General features: G+C 47.1%; 1 protein-coding gene across 1 annotated transcript in view; it reads left to right on the forward strand.

Moving 5' to 3' along the window:
- The first annotated feature begins 2495 nt into the window (after positions 1 to 2495).
- dzip1l (DAZ interacting zinc finger protein 1-like) overlaps positions 2496 to 27857 on the forward strand; it is a 31677-nt gene continuing 6315 nt past the window's right edge. Inside the window, exons 1-14 of the mRNA XM_055943848.1 lie at positions 2496 to 2751; positions 5070 to 5346; positions 5556 to 5848; positions 7815 to 7899; positions 11782 to 11906; positions 17497 to 17658; positions 18390 to 18518; positions 18798 to 18860; positions 19346 to 19486; positions 19614 to 19644; positions 19995 to 20081; positions 20172 to 20305; positions 23355 to 23577; positions 23800 to 23929. Coding sequence (XP_055799823.1) covers positions 5121 to 5346; positions 5556 to 5848; positions 7815 to 7899; positions 11782 to 11906; positions 17497 to 17658; positions 18390 to 18518; positions 18798 to 18860; positions 19346 to 19486; positions 19614 to 19644; positions 19995 to 20081; positions 20172 to 20305; positions 23355 to 23577; positions 23800 to 23929 — 1829 coding nt within the window. The 5' untranslated portion in view covers positions 2496 to 2751; positions 5070 to 5120. The remainder of the gene's footprint in view (positions 2752 to 5069; positions 5347 to 5555; positions 5849 to 7814; positions 7900 to 11781; positions 11907 to 17496; positions 17659 to 18389; positions 18519 to 18797; positions 18861 to 19345; positions 19487 to 19613; positions 19645 to 19994; positions 20082 to 20171; positions 20306 to 23354; positions 23578 to 23799; positions 23930 to 27857) is intronic.

Raw genomic sequence — 27857 nt, forward strand, 5'->3', positions numbered from 1 at the left:
TTGTTCTTAACTGACTTGCCTAGTTAAATAAAAGTCAATAAAATAAGGTTCAGGGCAGGGTACTGGGTGGAGGCCTGGCTAGCGGTGACAATTTAACAGTCTGATGGCCTGGAGATAGATGTCTCTCAGTCTCTCGATCCTGGATTTGATGCACCTGTACTGTCTCCGCCTTCTAGATGATAGCGGGGTGAACAGGCCGTGGCTCGGGTGGTTGAGGTCCTTGAAGATCTTCTAGATGATAGCGGGGTGAACAGGCCGTGGCTCGGGTGGTTGAGGTCCTTGATGATCTTCTAGATGGTAGCGGGGTGAACAGGTCGTGGCTCGGGTGGTTGAGGTCCTTGAAGATCTTCTTGGCCGTCCTATGACACTCTGTTTTAGATGTCCTGGAGGGCAGGCATTGTGCCCCCGATGATGAGTCTGGATGAACCCCACCACCCGGGTTTCAGGCGGTGCAATTGCCGTACCATGCGGTAATACAGCCCGACAGGATGCTCTCAACAGTGTATCTGTATAAGTTTGTGAGGGTATTAGGTGGCAAAGACTAATCTCTTCAACAAGGCTCTGTTGCACATTCATCACCACGCTGTCGGTGTGAAGGGGACCATTACAGGTCCTCAGTGATATCCACCCTTTTGACCCTCTCCACGGTGGCCCTGTCGATGTGGAGAGGTGCGTGTTCTCTCTGCAGCAGTATCATACACAGGTGAAATGATAACCTGACATTCTTTTTGTTGTTAGGGGGAACCTTTTGGATCAAATTAAATAAAAATAAATAAAAAATCTTATCAGTATTGACACATTCTCTCTGCATGTTGTTTTGGGAAACATACACTATATATACAAAAGTATGTGGACACCCCTTCAAATTAGTGGATTCGGCTACTTCATTCACACCCGTTGCTGACAGGTGTATAGAATCGAGCACACAGCCACGCAGTCTCCAATCTCTGCTGTTATTGTGAAGAGGAAACATCTAGGAGCCGAGTGCTGAAGCGCATACCGCCTAGAAATTGTCTGTCCTCGGTTGCAACATTCACTACTGCCTCTTGAAGCAACTTCAGCACAATAACTGTTCACAATAACTGTTCGTTAGGAGCTTCATAAAATGGGGTTCCATGGCCGAGCAGCCGCACACAAGCCTAAGATCACCATGGGCAATGCCAAGCGTCGGCTAGAGTAGTGTAAAGCTCGCGCCAGTGGAAACGCTACTCTGGAGTGATGAATTTTGCTTCACCCTCTGGCAAACCAACGGATTAATCTGTGGTTGGCAGATGCCAGGAGAACTCTAACTGCCCGAATGTATAGTGCCAACTGTAAAGTTCGGTGGAGAGGAATAATGGGCTGGGGCTGTCTTCATGGTTTGGGCTAGGCCCCTTAGTTCCAGTGAAGGGAAATCTTAACGTGACAGCATATACTGACATTCTAGACGATTCTGTGCTTCCAACTTTGTGGCAACAGTTCAGGGAAGGCCCTTTCCTGTTTCAGCATGACAATGACCCCGTGCACAAAGCGAGGTCCATACAGAAATGGTTTGTCGAGATCGGTGTGGAAGAACTTGACTGGCCTGCACAGAGCCCTGACCTCAACCCCATCGAACACCTTTGGGATGAATTGGAACGCCGACTGCGAGCCAGTCTTAATCGCCCAATATCAGTGTCCAACCTCACAAATTCTCTTGTGGCTGAATGGAAGCAAGTCCCCGCAGCAATGCGGGGACTTAATTGTATTTATTTAACCTCTATTTAACTAGGCAAGTCAGTTAAGAACAAATTCTTATTTACAATGACGGCCTACCAAAAGGCAAAAGGCCTCCTGCGAGGTTGGGGGCTGGGATTAAAAATAAAATAAATAAAATATAAATATTGGACAAAACACACATCATGACAAGTGGTGGAAAGCCTTCCCAGTAGAGTGGAGGCTGTTATAGCAGCAAAGGGACCAACTCCATATTAATGCTGCCCATGATTTTGGAGTGAGATGTTTGACGAGCAGGTATCCACATACTGTTGGTCATGTAGTGTGTATATTACATGTTCGGCCGTTGTCAGAAACATGTGTGTTAAAAAGCCTAATGCCACATTCAGATGCTAGTCGGAACTAGCAAACTCAGAAATGTCAGATTTGCTAAAATGTTGTAGTTATACACGTGCTGCGTTCAACCAGTTAGCAAGTCAAACATTTCTGAGTTTCCTAGTTCCGACTAGTACTTGAACGCGGCATAATCGTGCTTTCAAGACAACTGGAAACTCGAAAGGGTCGGAAATTCGGAGCTCTAGAAAGAGGCCTGAGTACCCGAGTTGGAATTCCGAGCTGGATGACTGTTCTAAATATATTTTCCCAGTTGGAGCTCGTTTAATCCCTCGTTCCCAGTTGTCTTGAACGCACTGAAATCAAACCCATAATCCCAAATCGTTCGAGGGACGAGCGTCACGTAGGAGTGACGCCATCTGACGCAAGACAATGGCCCAAAGGGCGTTTCGTTTCCTAGGTAACAGTCGGAGCGTGCCTCGTTGCTGCACCTTCCGCTGTAGAAGGCACCTGGGGGGTCAGCCCTCCAGCCATCAAACAGTTTTTGGTGCAAACTAGCGAACACCACATGCATTATTCGTGCAAATTAAATTTTTGTAAAGTTGTGCCTCTAGTAACCTTTTAGTGAACTATTGCAAATTTGAGAAAATTGGCAATAGATTCACTTCGCAGGAACAACGCAGGAGCAAGCAAGAAAGCAAAACAGTGCTACTCCAAGGACAGGTAAGCAAACTAGCTAACTTGCTAACTTTGAAACTTTCAATATGCGATGATGCATTTTCCGGTAACTATTTGCTGTCAGATCTAGGAAGCTAGTTACGTATCGTGCCATTTAGTCCCGTGAGTTTAGCTAGCCACAATCATAGTTGTGTGTATGTGATCCATGCGGGAAATTGAACTCACGACCCCAAATCTAATCTTGATTATTGTCCAGTCGTGTGGTCCAGTGCTGCAAGGAAAGACCTATTGAAGATGCAGCTGGCCCAGAACAGAGCAGCGGGACGTTTTGCTCTTAATTGTAGTCAGAGGGCTAATATAAATACTATGAATACCAGTACTATGAATACCAGAGGCTGACTGCATAACTAATTATTTTTATAAGAAACATTAATGTGTTGAAAATCCCGAATTGTTTGCATAGTCAATTTACACATAGCTCTGACACACACTTATCCCACCAGTCATGCCCCCAGGGGTCTTTTCACAGTCCCCAAATCCAGAACAAATTCAAGAAAGCGTACAGTATTATATAGCGCCCTTATTGTAATGGAACTTCCTTCCATCTCATATTGCTGAAATAAACAGCAAACCTGGTTTCAAAAACCAGATAAAGCAACATCTCACACCTCTCCCCTATTTGACCTAGGTAGCCTACATATCAATGCAGACACACAAAACTATATGTGCCTTTTTAAAACATCTATGTAGTGCTGTCCTTGAGCTGTTATTGTCTATTGATGTTCTGTATTATGCTTCATGTTTTGGAAGAGTAGCTGCTGATTTTGCAACAGCTAATGGGGATCCAAATAAAAAAATACACCCCCAAAAATACCGTTGGCGTTGCTAGCTAGCGCCTCCCTCATATCAACTGCCACACACGACCAGTGAAATCCCTCTGGAAAGGAAGGCGGTGAGCTGTTGTTCTCTCACCGGTTGAGAGGATAGCAACAAGGATGTAGCAACGATCCTGTTTGTTTGTGTTTTGAGGTAGCTAGTTACGTCTGTTTTGAGGTAGCTAGTTACGTCTGTTTTGAGGTAGCTAGTTACGTCTGTTTTGAGGTAGCTAGTTACGTCTGTTTTGAGGTAGCTAATTACGTCTGTTTTGAGGTAGCTAATTACGTCTGTTTTGAGGTAGCTAGTTACGTCTGTTTTGAGGTAGCTAGTTACGTCTGTTTTGTGTTTTGAGGTAGCTAGTTACGTCTGTTTTGAGGTAGCTAGTTACGTCTGTTTTGAGGTAGCTAGTTACGTCTGTTTTGTGTTTTGAGGTAGCTAGTTACGTCTGTTTTGTGTTTTGAGGTAGCTAGTTACGTCTGTTTTGAGGTAGCTAGTTACGTCTGTTTTGAGGTAGCTAGTTACGTCTGTTTTGAGGTAGCTAGTTACGTCTGTTTTGAGGTAGCTAGTTACGTCTGTTTTGTGTTTTGAGGTAGCTAGTTACGTCTGTTTTGAGGTAGCTAGTTACGTCTGTTTTGAGGTAGCTAGTTACGTCTGTTTTGTGTTTTGAGGTAGCTAGTTACGTCTGTTTTGTAAGGCCAGGCTACATTGGAACAATGGATTCTTATGAGCTGATCTGTTTACATCATCAACTCCCAAGGAGACAAGTCTATTAAGCTGCACTTAACACCAGTGCTGTGCCATGTGCAGTCATTCTTCTCCAGGTGTTTATTGAAACAAGATTGAAAGTTAATAGTTATAGTACACCAGTTAATGTTTGAGTCCAAGGTGAAGAAGCCGGATGTGGAGCTCCTGGGCTGGTGCGGTTACACATGGTCTGCGGTTGTGAGGCCGTGTTGGACGTACTGCCAAATTTTCGTAAATGACCATGGAGGCGGCTTATTTACATTTACATTTAAGTCATTTAGCAGACGCTCTTATCCAGAGCGACTTACAAATTGGATTATAGTCAAATGAACATTACATTCTCTGGCAACAGCTCTGGTGGATATTCCTGCAGTCAGCATTCCAGTTGCACGCTCCCACAAAACTTGAGACATCTGTGGCATTGTGTTGTGTGACAAAACTGCACATTTTAGAGTGACTATTATTATCCCCAGCACAAGGTGCACCTGTGTAATGATCATGCTGTTTAATCAGCTTCTTGATATGTAACACCTGTCAGATGGATGGATTATCTTGGCAAAGGAGAAATTATCACTAACAGGGGATGTTAACACATTTTTGCACAACATTTGAGAAATCTGCTTTTTATGCGTATGGAAAATTGCTGGGGTCTTTTTATTTCAGCTCATGAAACATGGGACCGACACTTTACATGTTGCGTTTAATTTTTGTTCAGTGTAAATAGGGTTCTCTTTCTATCACAGCAGCATCTCCTCCAAGGCCCACTACCTTCCCTTGCCAGAGCCTACACCACCATGCCTGGCCAGTTCAGAACCCCCAGTGACCCTCCTGTGTCCAGCCTCCTCTCTTTCCCCTCCTCCTGGAGCCCTGGCCACCTGCACCCCCTACGTTTCCGAGCCCGAACTGAATCCATGGACTGGCGGCGCCTCTCTGCCCTGGATGTGGATCACGTGGCCAGGGAGATGGACGTGGTCGTACTGCAGGAGTACATATCTGCTGTCACCTTCTGTGATGTCACAGGTAACAGAGCAGGCTTGGTCCTGGGGTCAATTCCATTTCACTTCAGTCAATTGAAAAGCAATGACATCAATTGGAACTGTCCTGACTTTTGTCCATTTTTGTGTGTGAACCTCCCATTTTTTTAATATTTTTTTTTTAACTTCATTGCTTATTGGTTTAATGCACCAAACTGTTTAGATTTAAAATTGACACCAACTCCATCCCTGAAGGTGAGAGGTGTCCCCACTGCCGTAGCCCTGCTGATCCGGCCCTTGTCAAGCTCCTACGTATGTCCCAGCTCAGCACAGAGTACCTGCTGCACTGTCAGGACTACCTGAGCTCCCAGGTGTCTGGGCTGGAGGACCGTCTACAGGGGGCCCTCTCTAAGGCAGACAGAGAGGGAGAGGAGAGGGCCAGGCTGGACTCTGAGCTACAGGCCACTAAACAGGAGAGCAAACTCAGGAAGAAGATGCTAGCCACACAGCAGCTTCTACTGCAGGCTAGCTTCAACAACTACCACAAGGTAAACGTTATCTTTGGACCACACCCGGTTGTCCTTTTTACATCCGGATGGACCATCAAATTATATTATTTTATTTCTACGCATCCCCAGAAGTGTCAACTCACTTCTGCGCTTTAATGCTGTCTTGAATTTATTTTTTCAAATTGGCTTGTGAACCTTGGGTTTAGTATCAAGTGAGTGTATTTGTAAATGTCAGTTTGATGAGCTCACAATTTCGTTAAACCCATTTGTCCTCCTGACCAATAATTTAATTACTATTACAGTTGAATACGGAAGTTTACACATACTTAGTTGGAGTCATTAAAACTAGTTTTTCAACTACTCCACAAATGTCTTGTTAACAAACTATAGTATTGGCAAGTCGGTCAGGACATCTACTTTGTGAATGACACAAGTCATTTTCCCAAAAATTGTTTACAGACGTATTATTTCACTTATAATTCACTGTATCACAATTCCAGTGGATCAGAAGTTTACATACACTAAGTTGACTGTGCCTTTAAACAGCTTGGAAAATTCCAGAAAATGATGTCATGGCTTTAGAAGCTTCTGATCGGCTAATTGACATCATTTGAGTCAATTCGAGGTGTACCTGTGGATGTATTTCAAGGCTTACCATCAAACTCAGTGCCTCTTTGCTTGACATCATGGGAAAATCAAAAGAAATCAGCCAAGACCTCAGAAAAATAATGGTAGACCTCCACAAGTCTGGTTCATCCTTGGGAGCAATTTCCAAATGCCTGAAGGTACCACGTTCATCTGTACAAACAATAGTACGCAATAGTACAATATGAACACCATGGGACCACGCAGCCATCATACCGCTCAGGAAGGAGATGCATTCTGTCTCCTAGAGATGATCGTACTTTGGTGCTTCAAGTGCAAATCAATCCCAGAACAACAGCAAAGGACCTTGTGGAGATGCTAGAGGAAACCGGTACAAAATTATCTATATCCACAGTAAAACGAGTCCTATATCGACATAACCTGAAAGGCTGCTCAGCAAGGAAGAAGCCACTGCTCCCAAAACCGCCATAAAAAAGCCAGACTACGGTTTGCAACTGCACATGGGAACAAAGATCGTACTTTTTGGAGAAATGTCCTCTGGTCTGATGAAACAAAAATGGAACTGTTTGGCCATAATGACCATCATTATGTTGGAGGAAAAAGGGGGAGGCTTGCAAGCCGAAGAACATCATCCCAACCGTAAAGCACGGGTGTGGCAGCATCATGTTGTAGGGGTGCTTTGCCGCAGGAGGGACTGGTGCACTTCACAAAATAGATGGCATCATGAGGCAGGAAAATTATGTGGTTATATTGAAGCAACATCTCAAGACATCAGTCAGGAAGTTAAAGCTTGGTCGCAAATGGGTCTTCCAAATGGACAATGACCCCAAGCATACTTCCAAAGTTGTGGCAAAATGGCTTAAGGACAACAAAGTCAAGGTATTGGAGTGGCCATCACAAAGCCCTGACCTCAATCCTATAGAAAGTTTTTGGGCAGAACTGAAAAAGTGTGTGCGAGCAAGGAAGCCTACAAACCTGAATCAGTTACACCAGCTCTGTCAGGAAGAATGGGCCAAAATTCACCCAACTTATTGTGGGAAGCTTGTAGAAGGCTACCCGAAACATTTGACCCAAGATAAACAATTTAAAGGCAATGCTACCAAATACTAATATAGTTTATGTAAACTTCTGACCCACTGGGAATGTGATGAAAGAAATAAAATCTGAAATAAATCATTCTCTCTACTATTATTCTGACATTTCACGTTCTTAAAATAAAGTGGTGATCCTAACTGACCTAAAACAGGGAATTTTTTCTAGGATTAAAAGTCAGGAATTGTGAAAAACTGAGTTTAAATGTATTTGGCGAAGGTTTATGTAAACGTCTGACTTCAATGTAAACACCCTGACCCTCTCTGTACTGTACCCTCCACCCTGACCAAACTATGATATTTTTCAGTGCCAATGCTGTGAGAAGTCCTTCGTCAACTATTCCTACTTACAAGCCCACCTACAGCGCAGGCATCCAGAGCTGACAGACACAGGTTGGTTTGATAAATACACGCCCTCAGACTTTTTTCTGTACCCGAGTTACTATTTATTATAAGTAGTCAGTCAACACAAAGGCTATCGTTCAACTCACAATGCATTATAAAACATGTTTTTCTGGTTAGGAGGTTTGAACAGTACTATGTTATGTGATTTTAGAGTACATTTTTCAATAATGATATGTTCCATTTATGAGCCACTTCACTCTTTTATCCAAAGTGACTTATAGAACTGTGACCATTTGAAAATGGCACATATGCCCCATACAGGAATTTAACCTTCGACCTCATGTTGCCTACCTACATCGTGCTCTAATAGTCACTGAGTGGTTGCATTCCCTACTGTCTCTTGTCTTCTCCTCAGAGAGACAGATCACTGCTGTCTGTTGTCCTCTCCCCAGAGAGACAGATCACTGCTGTCTGTTGTCCTCTCCCCAGAGAGACAGATCACTGCTGTCTGTTGTCCTCTCCTCAGAGAGGCAGATCACTGCTGTCTCTTGTCCTCTCCCCAGAGAGGCAGATCACTGCTGTCTGTTGTCCTCTCCCCAGAGAGACAGATCACTGCTGTCTCTTGTCCTCTCCTCAGAGAGACAGATCACTGCTGTCTGTTGTCCTCTCCTCAGAGAGGCAGATCACTGCTGTCTCTTGTCCTCTCCTCAGAGAGACAGATCACTGCTGTCTCTTGTCCTCTCCTCAGAGAGACAGATCACTGCTGTCTCTTGTCCTCTCCTCAGAGAGGCAGATCACTGCTGTCTGTTGTCCATTCCTCAGAGAGACAGATCACTGCTGTCTCTTGTCCTCTCCTCAGAGAGACAGATCACTGCTGTCTCTTGTCCTCTCCTCAGAGAGACAGATCACTGCTGTCTCTTGTCCTCTCCTCAGAGAGGCAGATCACTGCTGTCTCTTGTCCTCTCCTCAGAGAGACAGATCACTGCTGTCTCTTGTCCTCTCCTCAGAGAGACAGATCACTGCTGTCTCTTGTCCTCTCCTCAGAGAGGCAGATCACTGCTGTCTCTTGTCCTCTCCCCAGAGAGACAGATCACTGCTGTCTGTTGTCCTCTCCTCAGAGAGGCAGATCACTGCTGTCTCTTGTCCTCTCCCCAGAGAGGCAGATCACTGCTGTCTGTTGTCCTCTCCCCAGAGAGACAGATCACTGCTGTCTCTTGTCCTCTCCTCAGAGAGACAGATCACTGCTGTCTGTTGTCCTCTCCTCAGAGAGGCAGATCACTGCTGTCTCTTGTCCTCTCCTCAGAGAGACAGATCACTGCTGTCTCTTGTCCTCTCCTCAGAGAGACAGATCACTGCTGTCTCTTGTCCTCTCCTCAGAGAGGCAGATCACTGCTGTCTGTTGTCCATTCCTCAGAGAGACAGATCACTGCTGTCTCTTGTCCTCTCCTCAGAGAGACAGATCACTGCTGTCTCTTGTCCTCTCCTCAGAGAGACAGATCACTGCTGTCTCTTGTCCTCTCCTCAGAGAGGCAGATCACTGCTGTCTCTTGTCCATTCCTCAGAGAGACAGATCACTGCTGTCTCTTGTCCTCTCCTCAGAGAGACAGATCACTGCTGTCTCTTGTCCTCTCCTCAGAGAGGCAGATCACTGCTGTCTCTTGTCCTCTCCCCAGAGAGACAGATCACTGCTGTCTGTTGTCCTCTCCTCAGAGAGACAGATCACTGCTGTCTGTTGTCCTCTCCTCAGAGAGACAGATCACTGCTGTCTCTTGTCCTCTCCTCAGAGAGACAGATCACTGCTGTCTGTTGTCCTCTCCTCAGAGAGACAGATCACTGCTGTCTGTTGTCCTCTCCTCAGAGAGACAGATCACTGCTGTCTCTTGTCCTCTCCCCAGAGAGACAGATCACTGCTGTCTGTTGTCCTCTCCTCAGAGAGACAGATCACTGCTGTCTGTTGTCCTCTCCTCAGAGAGACAGATCACTGCTGTCTCTTGTCCTCTCCTCAGAGAGACAGATCACTGCTGTCTCTTGTCCTCTCCTCAGAGAGACAGATCACTGCTGTCTCTTGTCCTCTCCTCAGAGAGACAGATTACTGCTGTCTCTTGTCCTCTCCTCAGAGCGACAGATCACTGCTGTCTCTTGTCCTCTCCTCAGAGAGGCAGATCACTGCTGTCTCTTGTCCTCTCCTCAGAGAGACAGATCACTGCTGTCTCTTGTCCTCTCCTCAGAGAGACAGATTACTGCTGTCTCTTGTCCTCTCCCCAGAGAGGCAGATCACTGCTGTCTCTTGTCCTCTCCCCAGAGAGGCAGATCACTGCTGTCTCTTGTCCTCTCCCCAGAGAGACAGATCACTGCTGTCTCTTGTCCTCTCCCCAGAGAGACAGATCACTGCTGTCTCTTGTCCTCTCCTCAGAGAGACAGATCACTGCTGTCTCTTGTCCTCTCCTCAGAGAGGCAGATCACTGCTGTCTCTTGTCCTCTCCCCAGAGAGACAGATCACTGCTGTCTGTTGTCCTCTCCCCAGAGAGACAGATCACTGCTGTCTGTTGTCCTCTCCTCAGAGAGACAGATCACTGCTGTCTGTTGTCCTCTCCCCAGAGAGACAGATCACTGCTGTCTGTTGTCCTCTCCCCAGAGAGACAGATCACTGCTGTCTCTTGTCCTCTCCTCAGAGAGACAGATCACTGCTGTCTGTTGTCCTCTCCCCAGAGAGGCAGATCACTGCTGTCTCTTGTCCTCTCCTCAGAGAGACAGATCACTGCTGTCTCTTGTCCTCTCCTCAGAGAGACAGATCACTGCTGTCTGTTGTCCTCTCCTCAGAGAGGGAGATCACTGCTGTCTGTTGTCCTCTCCTCAGAGAGACAGATCACTGCTGTCTGTTGTCCTCTCCTCAGAGAGACAGATCACTGCTGTCTCTTGTCCTCTCCTCAGAGAGACAGATCACTGCTGTCTCTTGTCCTCTCCTCAGAGAGACAGATCACTGCTGTCTCTTGTCCTCTCCTCAGAGAGACAGATCACTGCTGTCTCTTGTCCTCTCCTCAGAGAGACAGATCACTGCTGTCTCTTGTCCTCTCCTCAGAGAGGCAGATCACTGCTGTCTCTTGTCCTCTCCTCAGAGAGGCAGATCACTGCTGTCTCTTGTCTTCTCCTCAGAGAGGCAGATCACTGCTGTCTGTTGTCCTCTCCTCAGAGAGGCAGATCACTGCTGTCTCTTGTCTTCTCCTCAGATAGGCAGATCACTGCTGTCTCTTGTCCTCTCCCCAGAGAGACAGATCACTGCTGTCTCTTGTCCTCTCCCCAGAGAGGCAGATCACTGCTGTCTCTTGTCTTCTCCTCAGAGAGGCAGATCACTGCTGTCTCTTGTCCTCTCCTCAGAGAGACAGATCACAGCTGTCTCTTGTCCTCTCCCCAGAGAGACAGATCACTGCTGTCTCTTGTCCTCTCCTCAGAGAGACAGATCACTGCTGTCTCTTGTCCTCTCCTCAGAGAGACAGATCACTGCTGTCTCTTGTCCTCTCCTCAGAGAGACAGATCACTGCTGTCTCTTGTCCTCTCCTCAGAGAGGCAGATCACTGCTGTCTCTTGTCCTCTCCTCAGAGAGACAGATCACTGCTGTCTCTTGTCCTCTCCTCAGAGAGGCAGATCACTGCTGTCTCTTGTCCTCTCCTCAGAGAGGCAGATCACTGCTGTCTCTTGTCCTCTCCCCAGAGAGACAGATCACTGCTGTCTCTTGTCCTCTCCCCAGAGAGGCAGATCACTGCTGTCTCTTGTCTTCTCCTCAGAGAGGCAGATCACTGCTGTCTCTTGTCCTCTCCTCAGAGAGACAGATCACAGCTGTCTCTTGTCCTCTCCCCAGAGAGACAGATCACTGCTGTCTCTTGTCCTCTCCTCAGAGAGACAGATCACTGCTGTCTGTTGTCCTCTCCTCAGAGCGGCAGAAGAAGAGGCAGGTGGAACAGATGGAGGATGGGATAGAGGAGCTGAGAGAGAGGCTGAAACTGTCCCAGACTAGACTGGACATCGAGAGGGAAGCAGAGGCCCTAAGGAAACAGCAGGTAACACCATACACAAGCGTATTGCCTACCTTGTGAGTGGGAGGGGACTGGGAAAGGGTGAAGTCAAGGAGGGGAAAGAAATTAATGGAAGGCAGATGTCAGGAGGTTGAAGCCACTCAGTACGATGAGCCATCGTCAGGAAATGAGCTTTTCGAGGTGTCAAGCTCATTGAGGAACTCTCCAAGGGCACCTGATGGAAGATAGATTACAACAATGTTAAGCTTGAATGGACAAGCGATAGTGACCACATGGAATTGAAATGAGGAGATGGACAGGTGAGTGAGGAGATGGACAGGTGAGAGAGGGAGAAAAGAAAATCTCCACATAGGAAACATTAGTAGTCCTGTGCCGTCACCACGACGACCAGATGCTCTCGGACTATGAGAGAAAACGTAGTCGGATGAAGAGAGAGCAGCTGGAGTAGCAGTGTCCTCTGGGGTGATCCATCGCTCCGTAAGACACCAAGTAGGCTGCTGGGAAGACAGGAAGCAGTTCACACACCAACTAGACTACAGGGGAGACAGGAAGCAGTTCACAAACCAAGGAGACTGCTGGGAAGACAGGAAGCAGTTCACACACCAAGTAGACTACAGGGGAGACAGGAAGCAGTTCACAAACCAACTAGACTCCAGGGAAGACAGGAAGCAGTTCACACACCAAGTAGACTACAGGGGAGACAGGAAACAGTTCACACACCAAGTAGACTACAGGGGAGACAGGAAGCAGTTCACACACCAAGTAGACTACAGGGAAGACAGGAAGCAGTTCACACACCAACTAGACTACTGGGAAGACAGGAAGCAGTTCACACACCAAGTAGACTAATGGGAGACAGGAAGCAGTTCACACACCAAGTAGACTAATGGGAGACAGGAAGCAGTTCACACACCAAGTAGACTACAGGGGAGACAGGAAGCAGTTCACACACCAAATAGACTACAGGGGAGACAGGAAGCAGTTCACACACCAAGTAGACTACAGGGAAGACAGGAAGCAGTTCACACACCAAGTAGACTACAGGGGAGACAGGAAGCAGTTCACACACCAACTAGACTACAGGGAAGACAGGAAGCAGTTCACACACCAAATAGACTACAGGGGAGACAGGAAGCAGTTCACACACCAACTAGACTACAGGGGAGACAGGAAGCAGTTCACACACCAACTAGACTACTGGGAAGACAGGAAGCAGTTCACACACCAAGTAGACTACAGGGAAGACAGGAAGCAGTTCACACACCAAGTAGACTACAGGGGAGACAGGAAGCAGTTCACACACCAACTAGACTACTGGGAAGACAGGAAGCAGTTCACACACCAAGTAGACTACAGGGAAGACAGGAAGCAGTTCACACACCAAGTAGACTACAGGGGAGACAGGAAGCAGTTCACACACCAACTAGACTACAGGGAAGACAGGAAGCAGTTCACACACCAACTAGACTACAGGGGAGACAGGAAGCAGTTCACACACCAAGTAGGCTAATGGGAAGACAGGAAGCAGTTCACACACCAACTAGACTACAGGGGAGACAGGAAGCAGTTCACAAACCAAGTAGACTACAGGGGAGACAGGAAGCAGTTCACACACCAAGTAGACTACAGGGGAGACAGGAAGCAGTTCACACACCAACTAGACTACTGGGAAGACAGGAAGCAGTTCACACACCAACTAGACTACTGGGAAGACAGGAAGCAGTTCACACACCAAGTAGACTACAGGGAAGACAGGAAGCAGTTCACACACCAAGTAGACTACAGGGAAGACAGGAAGCAGTTCACACACCAACTAGACTACAGGGAAGACAGGAAGCAGTTCACACCAACTAGACTACAGGGAAGACAGGAAGCAGTTCACACACCAAGTAGACTACAGGGAAGACAGGAAGCAGTTCACACACCAACTAGACTACAGGGAAGACAGGAAGCAGTTCACACACCAACTAGACTACAGGGAAGACAGGAAGCAGTTCACACACCAAGTAGACTACAGGGGAGACAGGAAGCAGTTCACACACCAACTAGACTACAGGGGAGACAGGAAACAGTTCACACACCAAGTAGACTACAGGGAAGACAGGAAGCAGTTCACACACCAACTAGACTACAGGGGAGACAGGAAACAGTTCACACACCAACTAGACTACAGGGGAGACAGGAAGCAGTTCACACACCAAGTAGACTACAGGGGAGACAGGAAACAGTTCACACACCAACTAGACTACTGGGAAGACAGGGAGCAGTTCACACCAAGTAGACTACAGGGGAGACAGGAAACAGTTCACACACCAACTAGACTACAGGGAAGACAGGAAACAGTTCACACACCAACTAGACTACAGGGAAGACAGGAAGCAGTTCACACACCAACTAGACTACTGGGAAGACAGGAAGCAGTTCACACACCAACTAGACTACTGGGAAGACAGGAAGCAGTTCACACACCAACTAGACTACAGGGAAGACAGGAAGCAGTTCACACACCAACTAGACTACTGGGAAGACAGGAAGCAGTTCACACACCAACTAGACTACAGGGAAGACAGGGAGCAGTTCACACACCAACTAGACTACAGGGAAGACAGGAAGCAGTTCACACACCAACTAGACTACAGGGAAGACAGGAAGCAGTTCACACACCAACTAGACTACAGGGAAGACAGGAAGCAGTTCACACACCAACTAGACTACAGGGAAGACAGGAAGCACTTAATATAGATGGCCCTAGCTAGAAAAAAGACAGTCGTAGACAGCAGATAAAGACAACAATTATACTTATCACTCCTGGAGATATCAGGAATCCTCTAACTATAGGATGAAGCACACTAAGATGGAGCCTGAGAAGCTGGTTATATTCTCAGAAAAGAGGTGAAACCACTCCCCCTCCAATACAGGCAGATTCAGGACAGTGCTCCCCCTCCAATACAGGCAGATTCATGACAGTACTTCCACTCCAATACAGGCAGATTCATGACAGTACTCACCCTCCAATACAGGCAGGTTCAGGACAGTACTCCCCCTCCAATACAGGCAGATTCGTGACAGTACTCCCCCTCCAATACAGGCAGATTCATGACAGTACTCCCCCTCCAATACAGGCAGGTTCAGGACAGTACTCCCCCTCCAATACAGGCAGATTCATGACAGTACTTCCCCTCCAATACAGGCAGATTCAGGACAGTACTTCCCCTCCAATACAGGCAGATTAATGACAGTGCTCCCCCTCCAATACAGGCAGATTAATGACAGTGCTCCCCCTCCAATACAGGCAGATTCAGGACAGTACTCCCCCTCCAATACAGGCAGATTCAGGACAGTACTCCCCCTCCAATACAGGCCGATTCAGGACAGTACTCCCCCTCCAATACAGGCCGATTCAGGACAGTACTCCCCCTCCAATACAGGCCGATTCAGGACAGTACTCCCCCTCCAATACAGGCCGATTCAGGACAGTACTCCCCCTCCAATACAGGCCGATTCAGGACAGTACTCCCCCTCCAATACAGGCAGATTCAGGACAGTACTCCCCCTCCAATACAGGCAGATTCAGGACAGTACTCCCCCTCCAATACAGGCAGATTCAGGACAGTACTCCCCCTCCAATACAGGCAGATTCAGGACAGTACTCCCCCTCCAATACAGGCAGATTCAGGACAGTACTCCCCCTCCAATACAGGCAGATTCAGGACAGTACTCCCCCTCCAATACAGGCAGATTCAGGACAGTACTCCCCCTCCAATACAGGCAGATTCATGACAGTGCTCCCCCTCCAATACAGGCAGATTCAGGACAGTGCTCCCCCTCCAATACAGGCAGATTCAGGACAGTACTCCCCCTCCAATACAGGCAGATTCAGGACAGTACTCCCCCTCCAATACAGGCAGATTCAGGACAGTACTCCCCCTCCAATACAGGCAGATTCGGGACAGTACTCCCCCTCCAATACAGGCAGATTCGGGACAGTACTCCCCCTCCAATACAGGCAGATTCGGGACAGTACTCCCCCTCCAATACAGGCAGATTCGGGACAGTACTCCCCCTCCAATACAGGCAGATTCAGGACAGTACTCCCCCTCCAATACAGGCAGATTCAGGACAGTACTCCCCCTCCAATACAGGCAGATTCAGGACAGTACTCCCCCTCCAATACAGGCAGATTCAGGACAGTACTCCCCCTCCAATACAGGCAGATTCAGGACAGTACTCCCCCTCCAATACAGGCAGATTCAGGACAGTACTCCCCCTCCAATACAGGCAGATTCAGGACAGTACTCCCCCTCCAATACAGGCAGATTCAGGACAGTACTCCCCCTCCAATACAGGCAGATTCAGGACAGTACTCCCCCTCCAATACAGGCAGATTCAGGACAGTACTCCCTCTCCAATACAGGCAGATCCGGGACAGTGCTCCCCCTCCAATACAGGCAGATTCGGGACAGTGCTCCCCCTCCAATACAGGCAGATTCAGGACAGTACTCCCCCTCCAATGCAGGCAGATTCATGACAGTACTCCCTCTCCAATACAGGCAGATTCAGGACAGTGCTCCCCCTCCAATACAGGCAGATTCATGACAGTGCTCCCCCTCCAATACAGGCAGATTCAGGACAGTGCTCCCCCTCCAATACAGGCAGATTCAGGACAGTGCTCCCCCTCCAATACAGGCAGATTCAGGACAGTACTCCCCCTCCAATACAGGCAGATTCAGGACAGTACTCCCCCTCCAATACAGGCAGATTCAGGACAGTACTCCCCCTCCAATACAGGCAGATTCAGGACAGTACTCCCCCTCCAATACAGGCAGATTCAGGACAGTACTCCCCCTCCAATACAGGCAGATTTAGGACAGTACTCCCCCTCCAATACAGGCAGATTCAGGACAGTACTCCCCCTCCAATACAGGCAGATTCAGGACAGTACCCCCCCTCCAATACAGGCTGATTCAGGGCAGTACTCCCCCTCCAATACAGGCATATTCAGGACAGTACTCCCCCTCCAATACAGGCAGATTCATGACAGTACTCCCCCTCCAATACAGGCAGATTCATGACAGTACTCCCCCTCCAATACAGGCACTGATTACCACTGACAGTCACTCAATTAGCCCATGTCAGCTAAAATGTTTTAGACTATACGAACTTACCTATCTAAACTTGTAGGAATCATTGTCGAATTATCAACCTGTTGCCCCCATTAATTTTGTTAGTCACTCTCACATAGATATAATTTTTAAAACTGCGAACATGTCTCTCTGCTCCATAACAAAATGTGTAGAATTGCAGGAAAATAACTTTAAAACATTCCTCCCCTCTGCTGTCAAAAGGGGGGCCTGCTAAAATGTTTTTCTCACGAGGTGGGGAGGTGGTGTCCTCAAATAAATGTAACTTAATGCCCCCAAAAGGCTAGGACCGGCACTGACTGCATATGTGGGTATAGATGTGGGTACATGCAGACCCACGACCCAGTGTGACCACTCATGATGATTTCATATTTGTTGTTGTGTTTCCCCCACGCCCATCAAAGTTTCCCATCCCAGATCTATATCAATACTGCTGTGTCTCTCATGAGTGCTTCAATGGGTTTAACCACCAGGAGCTGGAAGATCAGCGAAGGAAAGAGACCTCGGAGCGAGAGAAGATGGAGAGCTGGAAGGAGGAGGAGAGGAAGAAGTTTAAAGAGGAAATGAGGGACCTGAAGCAACTGTTCCTGCAGGAGTTCAGAGATATGGCCAGCAGGAGCTCCTCCATCGAGGCTGTGAGTCCTATTCCCATTTTAAAGGACATGCATGAACCAGGGGGCTTAGTGGCGTGGTGCTATGAGTGATGTTGAGTCAATAGAAGGTGTGGTGTTTTCCAGCCACTAGATGGCGCCACAGTGTAAAGAATGAGCAGGCTACAAAAGCTCAAGCACACCCTGCTGCTAGCCTACACACAATCCAGTATCAGTCATTTTTCTGAGGCCTTTGAAGCTATAATCCTTAATGGTGAAACAGTCACATCCGTTTGGGATATTACAACAACAAGTGAGTTACAAGCCAACATTGTTTCTCTCCGCTCTGACATCATCGCACGCCACAGTAGAACATCACAACGTGTACTGCTATTTAATAAAAGATGTTCACACCGTTGCTGGACGCTCCTCTCATCGTTTCATCATAAAAACAAAAACATTAACAGAACTGCTGAAGCGAACGCTGTTTCCCCAAATGCAGATGCCAGTTTTATGCCAGTTTTATGCCAGTTTTATGCCAGTTTTATACCAGTTTTATGCCAGTTTTATACCAGTTTTATGCCAGTTTTATACCAGTTATGCCAGTTTTATACCAGTTATGCCAGTTTTATACCTCAAGGTTTAATACCTTGATGTATTTTTTCTAAAACAAATACTTAATGCCAACATGAAAATAATAATAATAATATGTTCAGTTTTTCTTTACTTACTGTGTTGTCTCATGACTTAACAAGATGGGAAAACTCACTTGACAGAAACTGCAGGAGCTCCAGACCAGAGAAGAAGTGACTGTTTCTAACCTGGGCTCCTATCAAGAGGACGATGAGCTGCAGCTGAGAGAGGAGGCAGCGAAGAGGATGATGAAGAAGAAGATGTCTGAGCAGGTAAGACAGAAGAACACACCACTCTGTCTCAGTACTCTTCTGGCCATCTATCTATCTATCTATCTATCTATCTATCTATCTATCTATCTATCTATCTATCTATCTATCTATCTATCTATCTATCTATCTATCTATCTATCTATCACCAGCTGAGATGACAGTATGTGGTCTATTAAGACATGTTGCTATGAAATCAGGAGAATCGACACAAAGCTTAAACTAAAATCCACGTTGGGTGTTAGCATGGGCCTTTTTTCTATCTCTGTCCGTCTCCTTCAGAAGCGCGAGTGGAACAAACGGTTTAAAGAGGTCCAGAACAGGCACATGTTGGAGAGAGATGAGGTAAGATGCATGTCTGTGCTTTGGTGCCCCCTTCTTTGGATTTGTGTGTGTGTGTGTGTGTGTGTGTGCGTGCGTGCGTGCGTGCGTGCGTGCGTGCGTGCGTGCGTGCGTGCGTGCGTGCGTGCGTGCGTGCGTGCGTGCGTGCGTGCGTGCGTGCGTGCGTGCGTGCGTGCGTGCGTGCGTGCGTGCGTGCGTGCGTGCGTGCGTGCGTGCGTGCGTGCGTGCGTGCGTGCGTGCGTGCGTGCGTGCGTGCGTGCGTGCGTGCGTGCGTGCGTGCGTGCGTGCGTGCGTGCGTGCGTGCGTGCGTGCGTGCGTGCGTGCGTGCGTGCGTGCGTGCGTGCGTGCGTGCGTGCGTGCGTGCGTGCGTGCGTGCGTGCGTGCGTGCGTGCGTGCGTGCGTGCGTGCGTGCGTGCGTGCGTGCGTGCGTGCCGGGTTGAATAGCGGAAACTAAAAGTATTCTCCTCCTAACGTGTTGTCCTCCTCAGCTGCAGAGTGAGAATGATAGGCTGCAGCTGGCCCTGTCTGTAGAACACAGGTCAGACCGACACGGGCTAGAACAACAGGTCACCTCCCTGTCTGCCAGGGTCCAACAGAAAGACCGGCTCATCAGGTCTCAGGAGGATAAGGTATGATAGCTACCAACGCTATGCTGTTGTTGTTGATTGCTGTCCGTCTATAATTACGGCAGTATGTTAAGTTGTTGTCTTGGTCGAGAGCGCTTTTATCAGGTCTGTATTACCATCTGTATTACAGATCAACAGGATGTCTAGAAGACCAGTGGCAGGTAATACAAAACACAGGCCTATTTATTTATTCTAGACTTGTTTGTATTCAAGAATTGTATTCAAGATACTATGTTCTAGAGAGGCAGCTCTTGGGGAACTGTGTGGGTGGTGGGGGGGGGGGGGGGGGGGGGGATGTTGGAGGGTTCGGGTCCCCGTTTTTTGGCCTTGTGGGAGATCTGTCGACGTGGCCTTGAGCAGGGCATTGACCCTGGATGCTTCTGAATGGGAGTCTGTTGGACGACTGGTGTGACGTAGTTGTTGAGCGGCTTCACTGCAAGTATATTGTATGTTTTGGATATTCAATCAAATAAAACATATTTTCTATGTTGATGTGATGGTTTTCTGTCAGATACTGCCATCAAACAAGCGGTCCAACACTCCACAGAGGAGGAGGAGGAAGAGGAGGAGGAGGAGAAGGAAGAAGAGGAGGAAGAAAGTATGCATTAATCATACTATGAATCATGTATCTTTTGTTAGTCTTCTTTTTATAGAACAATTACAGTCAACATCCTGTGATATCTCCTAGGTCTGGAGGACTCTGGTGAGACCAGGAGGAGACTGTTGGAGTCCCTCCGGAGGAACCCCGCCTTGGTGAAGGAGTTCAGAGCCATACTAGAGGAAACGCTGGAGGAGAGGCTGGAGAAGATGGGCCTTAGAAAGGTACGTACACTGAATTCAATCAATCACTCAGGTCAATCAAATCAGCAGTTGTCACAAAGTTCAAGTTAAATGAATATGCATTCGGAAAGTATTCAGACCCTTTGACTTTTTCCACATTTTGTTTCCTTACAGATTTATTCTAAAATTGATTAAATCGTTTTTCCCCCCCTCATCAATCTACACACAATACCCCATAATGACAAAGCAAAAACTTTTTATTTTTATTTTTTAACTGAAATTACATTTACGTGAGGATTCAGACCCTTTACTCGGGACTTTGTTGAAGCACCTTTGGCAGTGATTACAGTCTCGAATCTTCTTGGGTATGACGCTACTAGCTTGGCACACCTGTATTTGGGGAGTTTCTCCCATTCTTCTCTGCAGATCCTCTCAAGCTCTGTCAGGTTGGATGGGGAGCGTCGCTGCACAGCTATTTTCAGGTCTCTCCAGAGATGTTCAATAGGATTCAAGTCCGGGCTCTGGCTGGGCCACTCAAGGACATTCAGAGACTTGTCCCGAAGCCACTCCTGAGTTTATCTTGGCTGTGTGCTATTTTCCTGTTGGAACGTGAACCTTCTCCCCAGTTTGAGGTCTTGAGCTTTCTGGAGCAGGTTTTCATCAAGGATCTCTCTGTACTTTGCTCTGTTCATCTTTCCCTCGATCCTGACTAGTTTCCCAGTCCCTGCCGTTGAAAAACATCCCCACAGCATGATGCTGCCACCACCATATGCTTCACCATAGATGGTGTCAGGTTTTCTCCAGGCGTGACGCTTGGCATTCAGACCAAAGAGTTAAATCTTGGTTTCATCAGACCAGAGAATTTTGTTTCTCATGGTCTGAGTGCTTTAGGTGTCTTTTGACAAACTCCAAGTGGGCTGTCATGTGCCTTTTACTGAGGAGTGGCTTCCATCTGGCCACTCTACCATAAAGGCTTGATTGGTGGAGTGCTGCAGAGATGGTTGTCATCTGGAAGGTTCTCCCATCCCAACAAAGGAACTCTACAGCTCTGTCAGAGTGACCATCGGTTTCTTGGTCACCTCCCTGACCAAGGCCCTTCACCCCTGATTGCTCAGTTTGGCCGGGCGGCCAGCTCTAGGAAGAGTCTTCTTCCATTTCAGAATGATGGAGGCCACTGTGTTCTTGGGGACCTTCAATGCTGCAAATGTTTTTTGGTACCCTTCCCCAGATCTGTGCCTCGACACAATCCTGTCTCGGAGCTCTACGGACAATTCCTTCGACCTCATGGCTTGGTTTTTGCCCTGACATACACTGTCAACTGTGGGACCTTATATAGACAGGTGTTCCTTTCCAAATCATGTCCAATCAATTACATTTACCACAGGTGGACTCCAATCAAGTTGTAGAAACATCTCAAGGATGATCAATGTAAACAGAAATCACCTGAGATCAATTTCGAGTTTCTTCACAAAGGGTCTGAATACTTATGTAAATAAGGTATTTCTGTTTTGTATTTTGACCCCAAAAAATTCTAAAAACCTGTTTTCACTTTGTCATTATGGGCTATTGTGTGTAGATTGAGGATTTGTTTTATTTGTTCAATTTTAGAATAAGGCTGTAAACAAAATGTTGAAGAAGTCAAGGGGTCTGAATACTACTGAATAGGGTGTATATAGGGTGCATATAGGGTGTTCTCTCAGTGCTCTGGAATGTAGTGAAATATAAATGTCTAAATGGCATTTTCTTTAGCCTATTGCCATCATGAATTACATACAATCAATCATTAGACTGTTCTCTACAATATTATAACCTAAGTATGCTTTTACTGAACAGTGTTGATTAAATACGTTTGCTGTGACCGTTGCTAGTTTAGATCGTCAAGCTCTTGGTTGTATTTCTGTAACCGATGTGAAATGGCTAGCTAGTTAGCGGGGTACGCGCTAATAGCGTTTCAATCGGTAACGTCACTCGCTCTGAGACCTTGAAGTAGTTGTTTATGGAGCGATGGGTAACGATGCTTCGTGGGTGTCAGTTGTTGATGTGTGCAGAGGGTCCCTGGTTCGAGCCCAGGTAAGGGCGAGGAGAGGGACGGAAGCTATACTGTTTACATCTCTTCCGTATTTCTGCATTGGGAGGTGGTAACATTAGAAGGTGCTTCTGCACTTTGGACCAATCAAAATCAACTTGATACCGTCGTCATTTATCATCTGTAGATCTGTGGTATTTTATTTCTCTAATCCTGGTCAATCAATGTTGAGGGGCCGTTTCTACCGCGATTTAAAGGGAAAGACTCAGAAATACATCTTTTATTTTTATGTCAGAGGGCAGATATTGAAATGAATTATGTTAGCTTTGTAAATTTTATATATACTGTGTGTGTGTGTATATATATATATATAATCTCCCGGGTGGCGCAGTGGTCTAGGGCACTGCATCGCAGTGCTAGCTGCGCCACCAGAGTCTCTGGGTTCGCGCCCAGGTTCTGTCGCAGCCGCAACCGGGAATTCCGTGGGGCGACGCACAATTGGCATAGCGTCGTCCGGGTTTGGGAGGGTTTGGCCGGTAGGGATATCCTTGTCTCAGTATGTGTGTGTGTATATATATATATATATATAGGCTCAATTTTGTTTGTGTTCCGCCGATTTCTTTTAGAAAAAGCTCATGTTATCACACACTGACCTGCAGCTACTAGCTAGCTTGTGAGTTGACGTTCAAAGTCCAGGCCATTCTGCCCACAGAGCAGTGACAGCGTTCTGTTGAGCAGCGACCACTGTTGACCCATAAGGACATTCTATTCACTCTAATCAGGCTACATTCTCAAGAGGTAGATTGTCTGTAACCGTGGAACCATATATGGTAGAGACATACGGGTTGAACTAATGTTTTTCTAATTTAATTCTCTATTGAATGAACATATTTCATGAACATTTAATTGAATAACCATTTTATGGGTGAACACCCTACATGCACGGAAATCCATATATTCAAGACAGTATTCTCTCTAACTGAAGTCAAAATCTGTCATTTTATTATAACAAATGCCTAATGGGAGAAGTGATCTATATCTAAAATCCTTTATGTTACATTCTAGGGAACCAAGGGTATATCCAAGAAGTCCTTTAAGAGCCTGAGCGCGTTGGTATCTGGTCAGCGACATCAGATGTCCAAACAGAAAGCAGACCTCCTGGAGCTCAGAGAGAGCCTGGCCAGAGAGCTGACGCGCAGGGTGCACGCCCTGCAGAGGAGCCAGGGAACCACCGTACCTACTTTACCCAGACAGGCTACCATACCCAGTACCACGTCTCAGTCCCACAGTAAGGACCAACACACACCTCCATATTGTACCTAACCCTCAGGTCCAAGAAGCATGTAACACAGCCTCATCTCCACGGAGATGTGCCACTCAGTCTACATTTTCACACACACTCCTGCTCTTAGTACCAGGGTTGGCCTCAATTATATTTCAATTTACTCAATTCAGGAAGTAAACTGAAATCCCCCAGATCTGCTTAGCACACTAACATGTTTGTCTTTAGAGAAGAGGAGTCCTAGCCGGGAGAAGAGTCCAAAAAGCAGACAGACACCAGTGAAGGTGAAAGCCTCCTTGAGGCGAGAGAAGGCTCCACAACCTCAACAGACACCAAGCACTCATAGAAAAAAGAACAGGTATGCCCACAGTATCTACTGAACGTACCCCACTGCCGTGCCCACAGTATCTACTGAACGTACCCCACTGCCGTGCCCACAGTATCTACTGAACGTACCCCACTGCCGTGCCCACAGTATCTACTGAACGTACCCCACTGCCGTGCCCATAGTATCTACTGAACGTACCCCACTGCCGTGCCAACAGTATCTACTGAACGTACCCCACTGCCGTGCCCACAGTATCTACTGAACGTACCCCACTGCCGTGCCCACAGTATCTACTGAACGTACCCCACCGCCATGTTTACAGTATCTACTGAACGTACCCCACTGCCATGTTTACAGTATCTTCTGAACGTACCCCACTGCCATGTTTACAGTATCTACTGAACGTACCCCACTGCCATGTTTACAGTATCTTCTGAACGTACCCCACTGCCATGTTTACAGTATCTACTGAACGTACCCCACTGCCGTGCCCACAGTATCTACTGAACGTACCCCACTGCCGTGCCCACAGTATCTACTGAACGTACCCCACTGCTATGTTTACAGTATCTACTGAACATACCCCACTGCCATGTTTACAGTATCTATTGAACGTACCCCACTGCCGTGCCCACAGTATCTACTGAACGTACCCCACCGCCATGCCCACAGTATCTACTGAACGTACCCCACTGCTATGTTTACAGTATCTACTGAACATACCCCACTGCCGTGCCCACAGTATCTACTGAACGTACCCCACTGCCGTGCCCACAGTATCTACTGAACGTACCCCACCGCCGTGCCCACAGTATCTACTGAACGTACCCCACTGCCATGTTTACAGTATCTACTGAACGTACCCCACTGCCATGCCCACAGTATCTACTGAACGTACCCCACTGCCATGCCCACAGTATCTACTGAACGTACCCCACTGCCGTGCCCACAGTATCTACTGAACGTACCCCACTGCCATGTTTACAGTATCTACTGAACGTACCCCACTGCCATGTTTACAGTATCTACTGAACGTACCCCACTGTCATGTTTACAGTATCTACTGAACGTACCCCACTGCCATGCCCACAGTATCTACTGAACGTACCCCACTGCCATGCCCACAGTATCTACTGAACGTACCCCACTGCCGTACCCACAGTATCTACTGAACGTACCCCACTGCCATGTTTACAGTATCTACTGAACGTACCCCACTGCCATGTTTACAGTATCTACTGAACATACCCCACCGCCGTGCCCACAGTATCTACTGAACGTACCCCACCGCCGTGCCCACAGTATCTACTGAACATACCCCACCGCCGTGCCCACAGTATCTACTGAACGTACCCCACCGCCGTGCCCACAGTATCTACTGAACGTACCCCACCGCCGTGCCCACAGTATCTACTGAACGTACCCCACTGTCGTGCCCACAGTATCTACTGAACGTACCCCTCTGCCATGTTTACAGTATCTACTGAACGTACCCCTCTGCCATGTTTACAGTATCTACTGAACGTACCCCACTGCCATGTTTACAGTATCTACTGAACGTACCCCTCTGCCATGTTTACAGTATCTACTGAACGTACCCCTCTGCCATGTTTACAGTATCTACTGAACCTACCCCACTGCCATGTTTACAGTATCTACTGAACGTACCCCACCGCCGTGCCCACAGTATCTACTGAACGTACCCCACTGCCGTGCCCACAGTATCTACTGAACGTACCCCACTGCCGTGCCCACAGTATCTACTGAACATACCCCACCGCCATGTTTACAGTATCTACTGAACATACCCCACTGCCATGTTTACAGTATCTACTGAACGTACCCCACTGCCGTGCCCACAGTATCTACTGAACATACCCCACTGTCGTGCCCACAGTATCTACTGAATGTACCCCACTGCCGTGCCCACAGTATCTACTGAACGTACCCCACCGCCATGCCCACAGTATCTACTGAACGTACCCCACTGCCGTGCCCAGAGTATCTACTGAACGTAACCCACTGCCATGTTTACAGTATCTACTGAACGTACCCCACCGCCGTGCCCACAGTATCTACTGAACGTACCCCACCGCCGTGCCCACAGTATCTACTGAACGTACCCCACTGCCGTGCCCAGAGTATTTACATTTACTGAACGTACCCCACTGCCATGTACACTACCGTTCAAAAGTTTGGGGTCACTTAGAAATGTCCTTTTTCTTTGCAACTCTGCCTAGAAGGCCAGCATCCCGGAGTCGCCTCTTCACTGTTGACGTTGAGACTGGTGTTTTGCGGGCACTATTTAATGAAGCTGCCAGTTGAGGACTTGTTAGGCGTCTGTTTCTCAAACTAGTGTGTAACTCTAATGTACTTGTCCTCTTGCTCAGTTGTGCACCGGGGCCTCCCACTCCTCTTTCTATTCTAGTTAGAGCCAGTTTGCGCTGTTCTGTGAAGGGAGTAGTGCACAGCGTTGTACGAGATCTTCAGTTTCTTGGCAATTTCTCTCTTGGAATAGCCTTCATTACTCAGAACAAGAATAGACTGACGAGTTTCAGAAGAAAGTTCTTAGTTTCTGGCAATTTTGAGCCTGTAATCGAACCCACAAATGCTGATGCTCCAGATATTCAACTTGTCTTAAAGAGGCCAGTTGTATTGCTTCTTTAATTAGGACAACAGTTTTCAGCTGTGCTAACATAATTGCAAAAGGGTTTTCTAATGATCAATTAGCCTTTTAAAATGATGAACTTGGATTATCTAACACAACGTGCCATTGGAACACAGGAGTGATGTTTGCTGATAATGGGCCTCTGCACGCCTATGTAGATATTCCATTAAAAAATCAGCCGTTTCCAGCTACAATAGTCATTTACAACATTAACAATGACTACACTTTATTTCTGATCAATTTGATGTTATTTCAATGGACGAAAAATGTGCTTTTCTTTCAAAAACAAGGACATTTCTAAGTGACCCCAAACTTTTGAACGGTAGAGTATGTACTGAACGTACCCCACTGCCATGTTTACAGTATCTACTGAACATACCCCACTGCCATGTTTACAGTATCTACTGAACATACCCCACTGCCATGTTTACAGTATCTACTGAACGTACCCCACTGCCATGTTTACAGTATCTACTGAACGTACCCCACTGCCATGTTTACAGTATCTTCTGAACGTACCCCACTGCCATGTTTACAGTATCTACTGAACATACCCCACTGCCATGTTTACAGTATCTACTGAACATACCCCACTGCCATGTTTACAGTATCTACTGAACATACCCCACTGCCATGCCCACAGTATCTACTGAACATACCCCACTGCCATGTTTACAGTATCTACTGAACGTACCCCACTGCCATGTTTACAGTATCTACTGAACATACCCCACTGCCATGTTTACAGTATCTACTGAACATACCCCACTGCCGTGTTTACAGTATCTACTGAACATACCCCACTGCCGTGTTTACAGTATCTACTGAGCGTACCCCGCTGCCATGTTTACAGTATCTACTGAACATACCCCACTGCCATGTTTACAGTATCTACTGAACATACCCCACTCTTCTCCTGTCCTCTCCTGTACTGTTTTGTAACGTACTGTATTGTCCTTACTTTAACCTCCCTGAGGAGCGTGACCCCTCTATAAGTGTGTGTAATTAATGACAAATATGTATTTCTCTTTCAGCACCTCTCCCTAGCTTGGGATTTTTTTTGTAAGAATGTGTTTTGAATAGGTTTCGTTTTTATAATTGTGTCTGTTTTAATGTTTTATGTAAAAAAATATATATATATATATATATATACAGTGGGGAGAACAAGTATTTGATACACTGCCGATTTTGCAGGTTTTCCTACTTACAAAGCATGTAGAGGTCTGTCATTTTTATCATAGGTACACTTCAACTGTGAGAGACGGAATCTAAAACAAAAATCCAGAAAAT

The sequence above is a fragment of the Salvelinus fontinalis genome, chromosome 14 (assembly GCF_029448725.1).
Source record: "Salvelinus fontinalis isolate EN_2023a chromosome 14, ASM2944872v1, whole genome shotgun sequence".
Lineage (NCBI taxonomy): Eukaryota > Metazoa > Chordata > Actinopteri > Salmoniformes > Salmonidae > Salvelinus > Salvelinus fontinalis.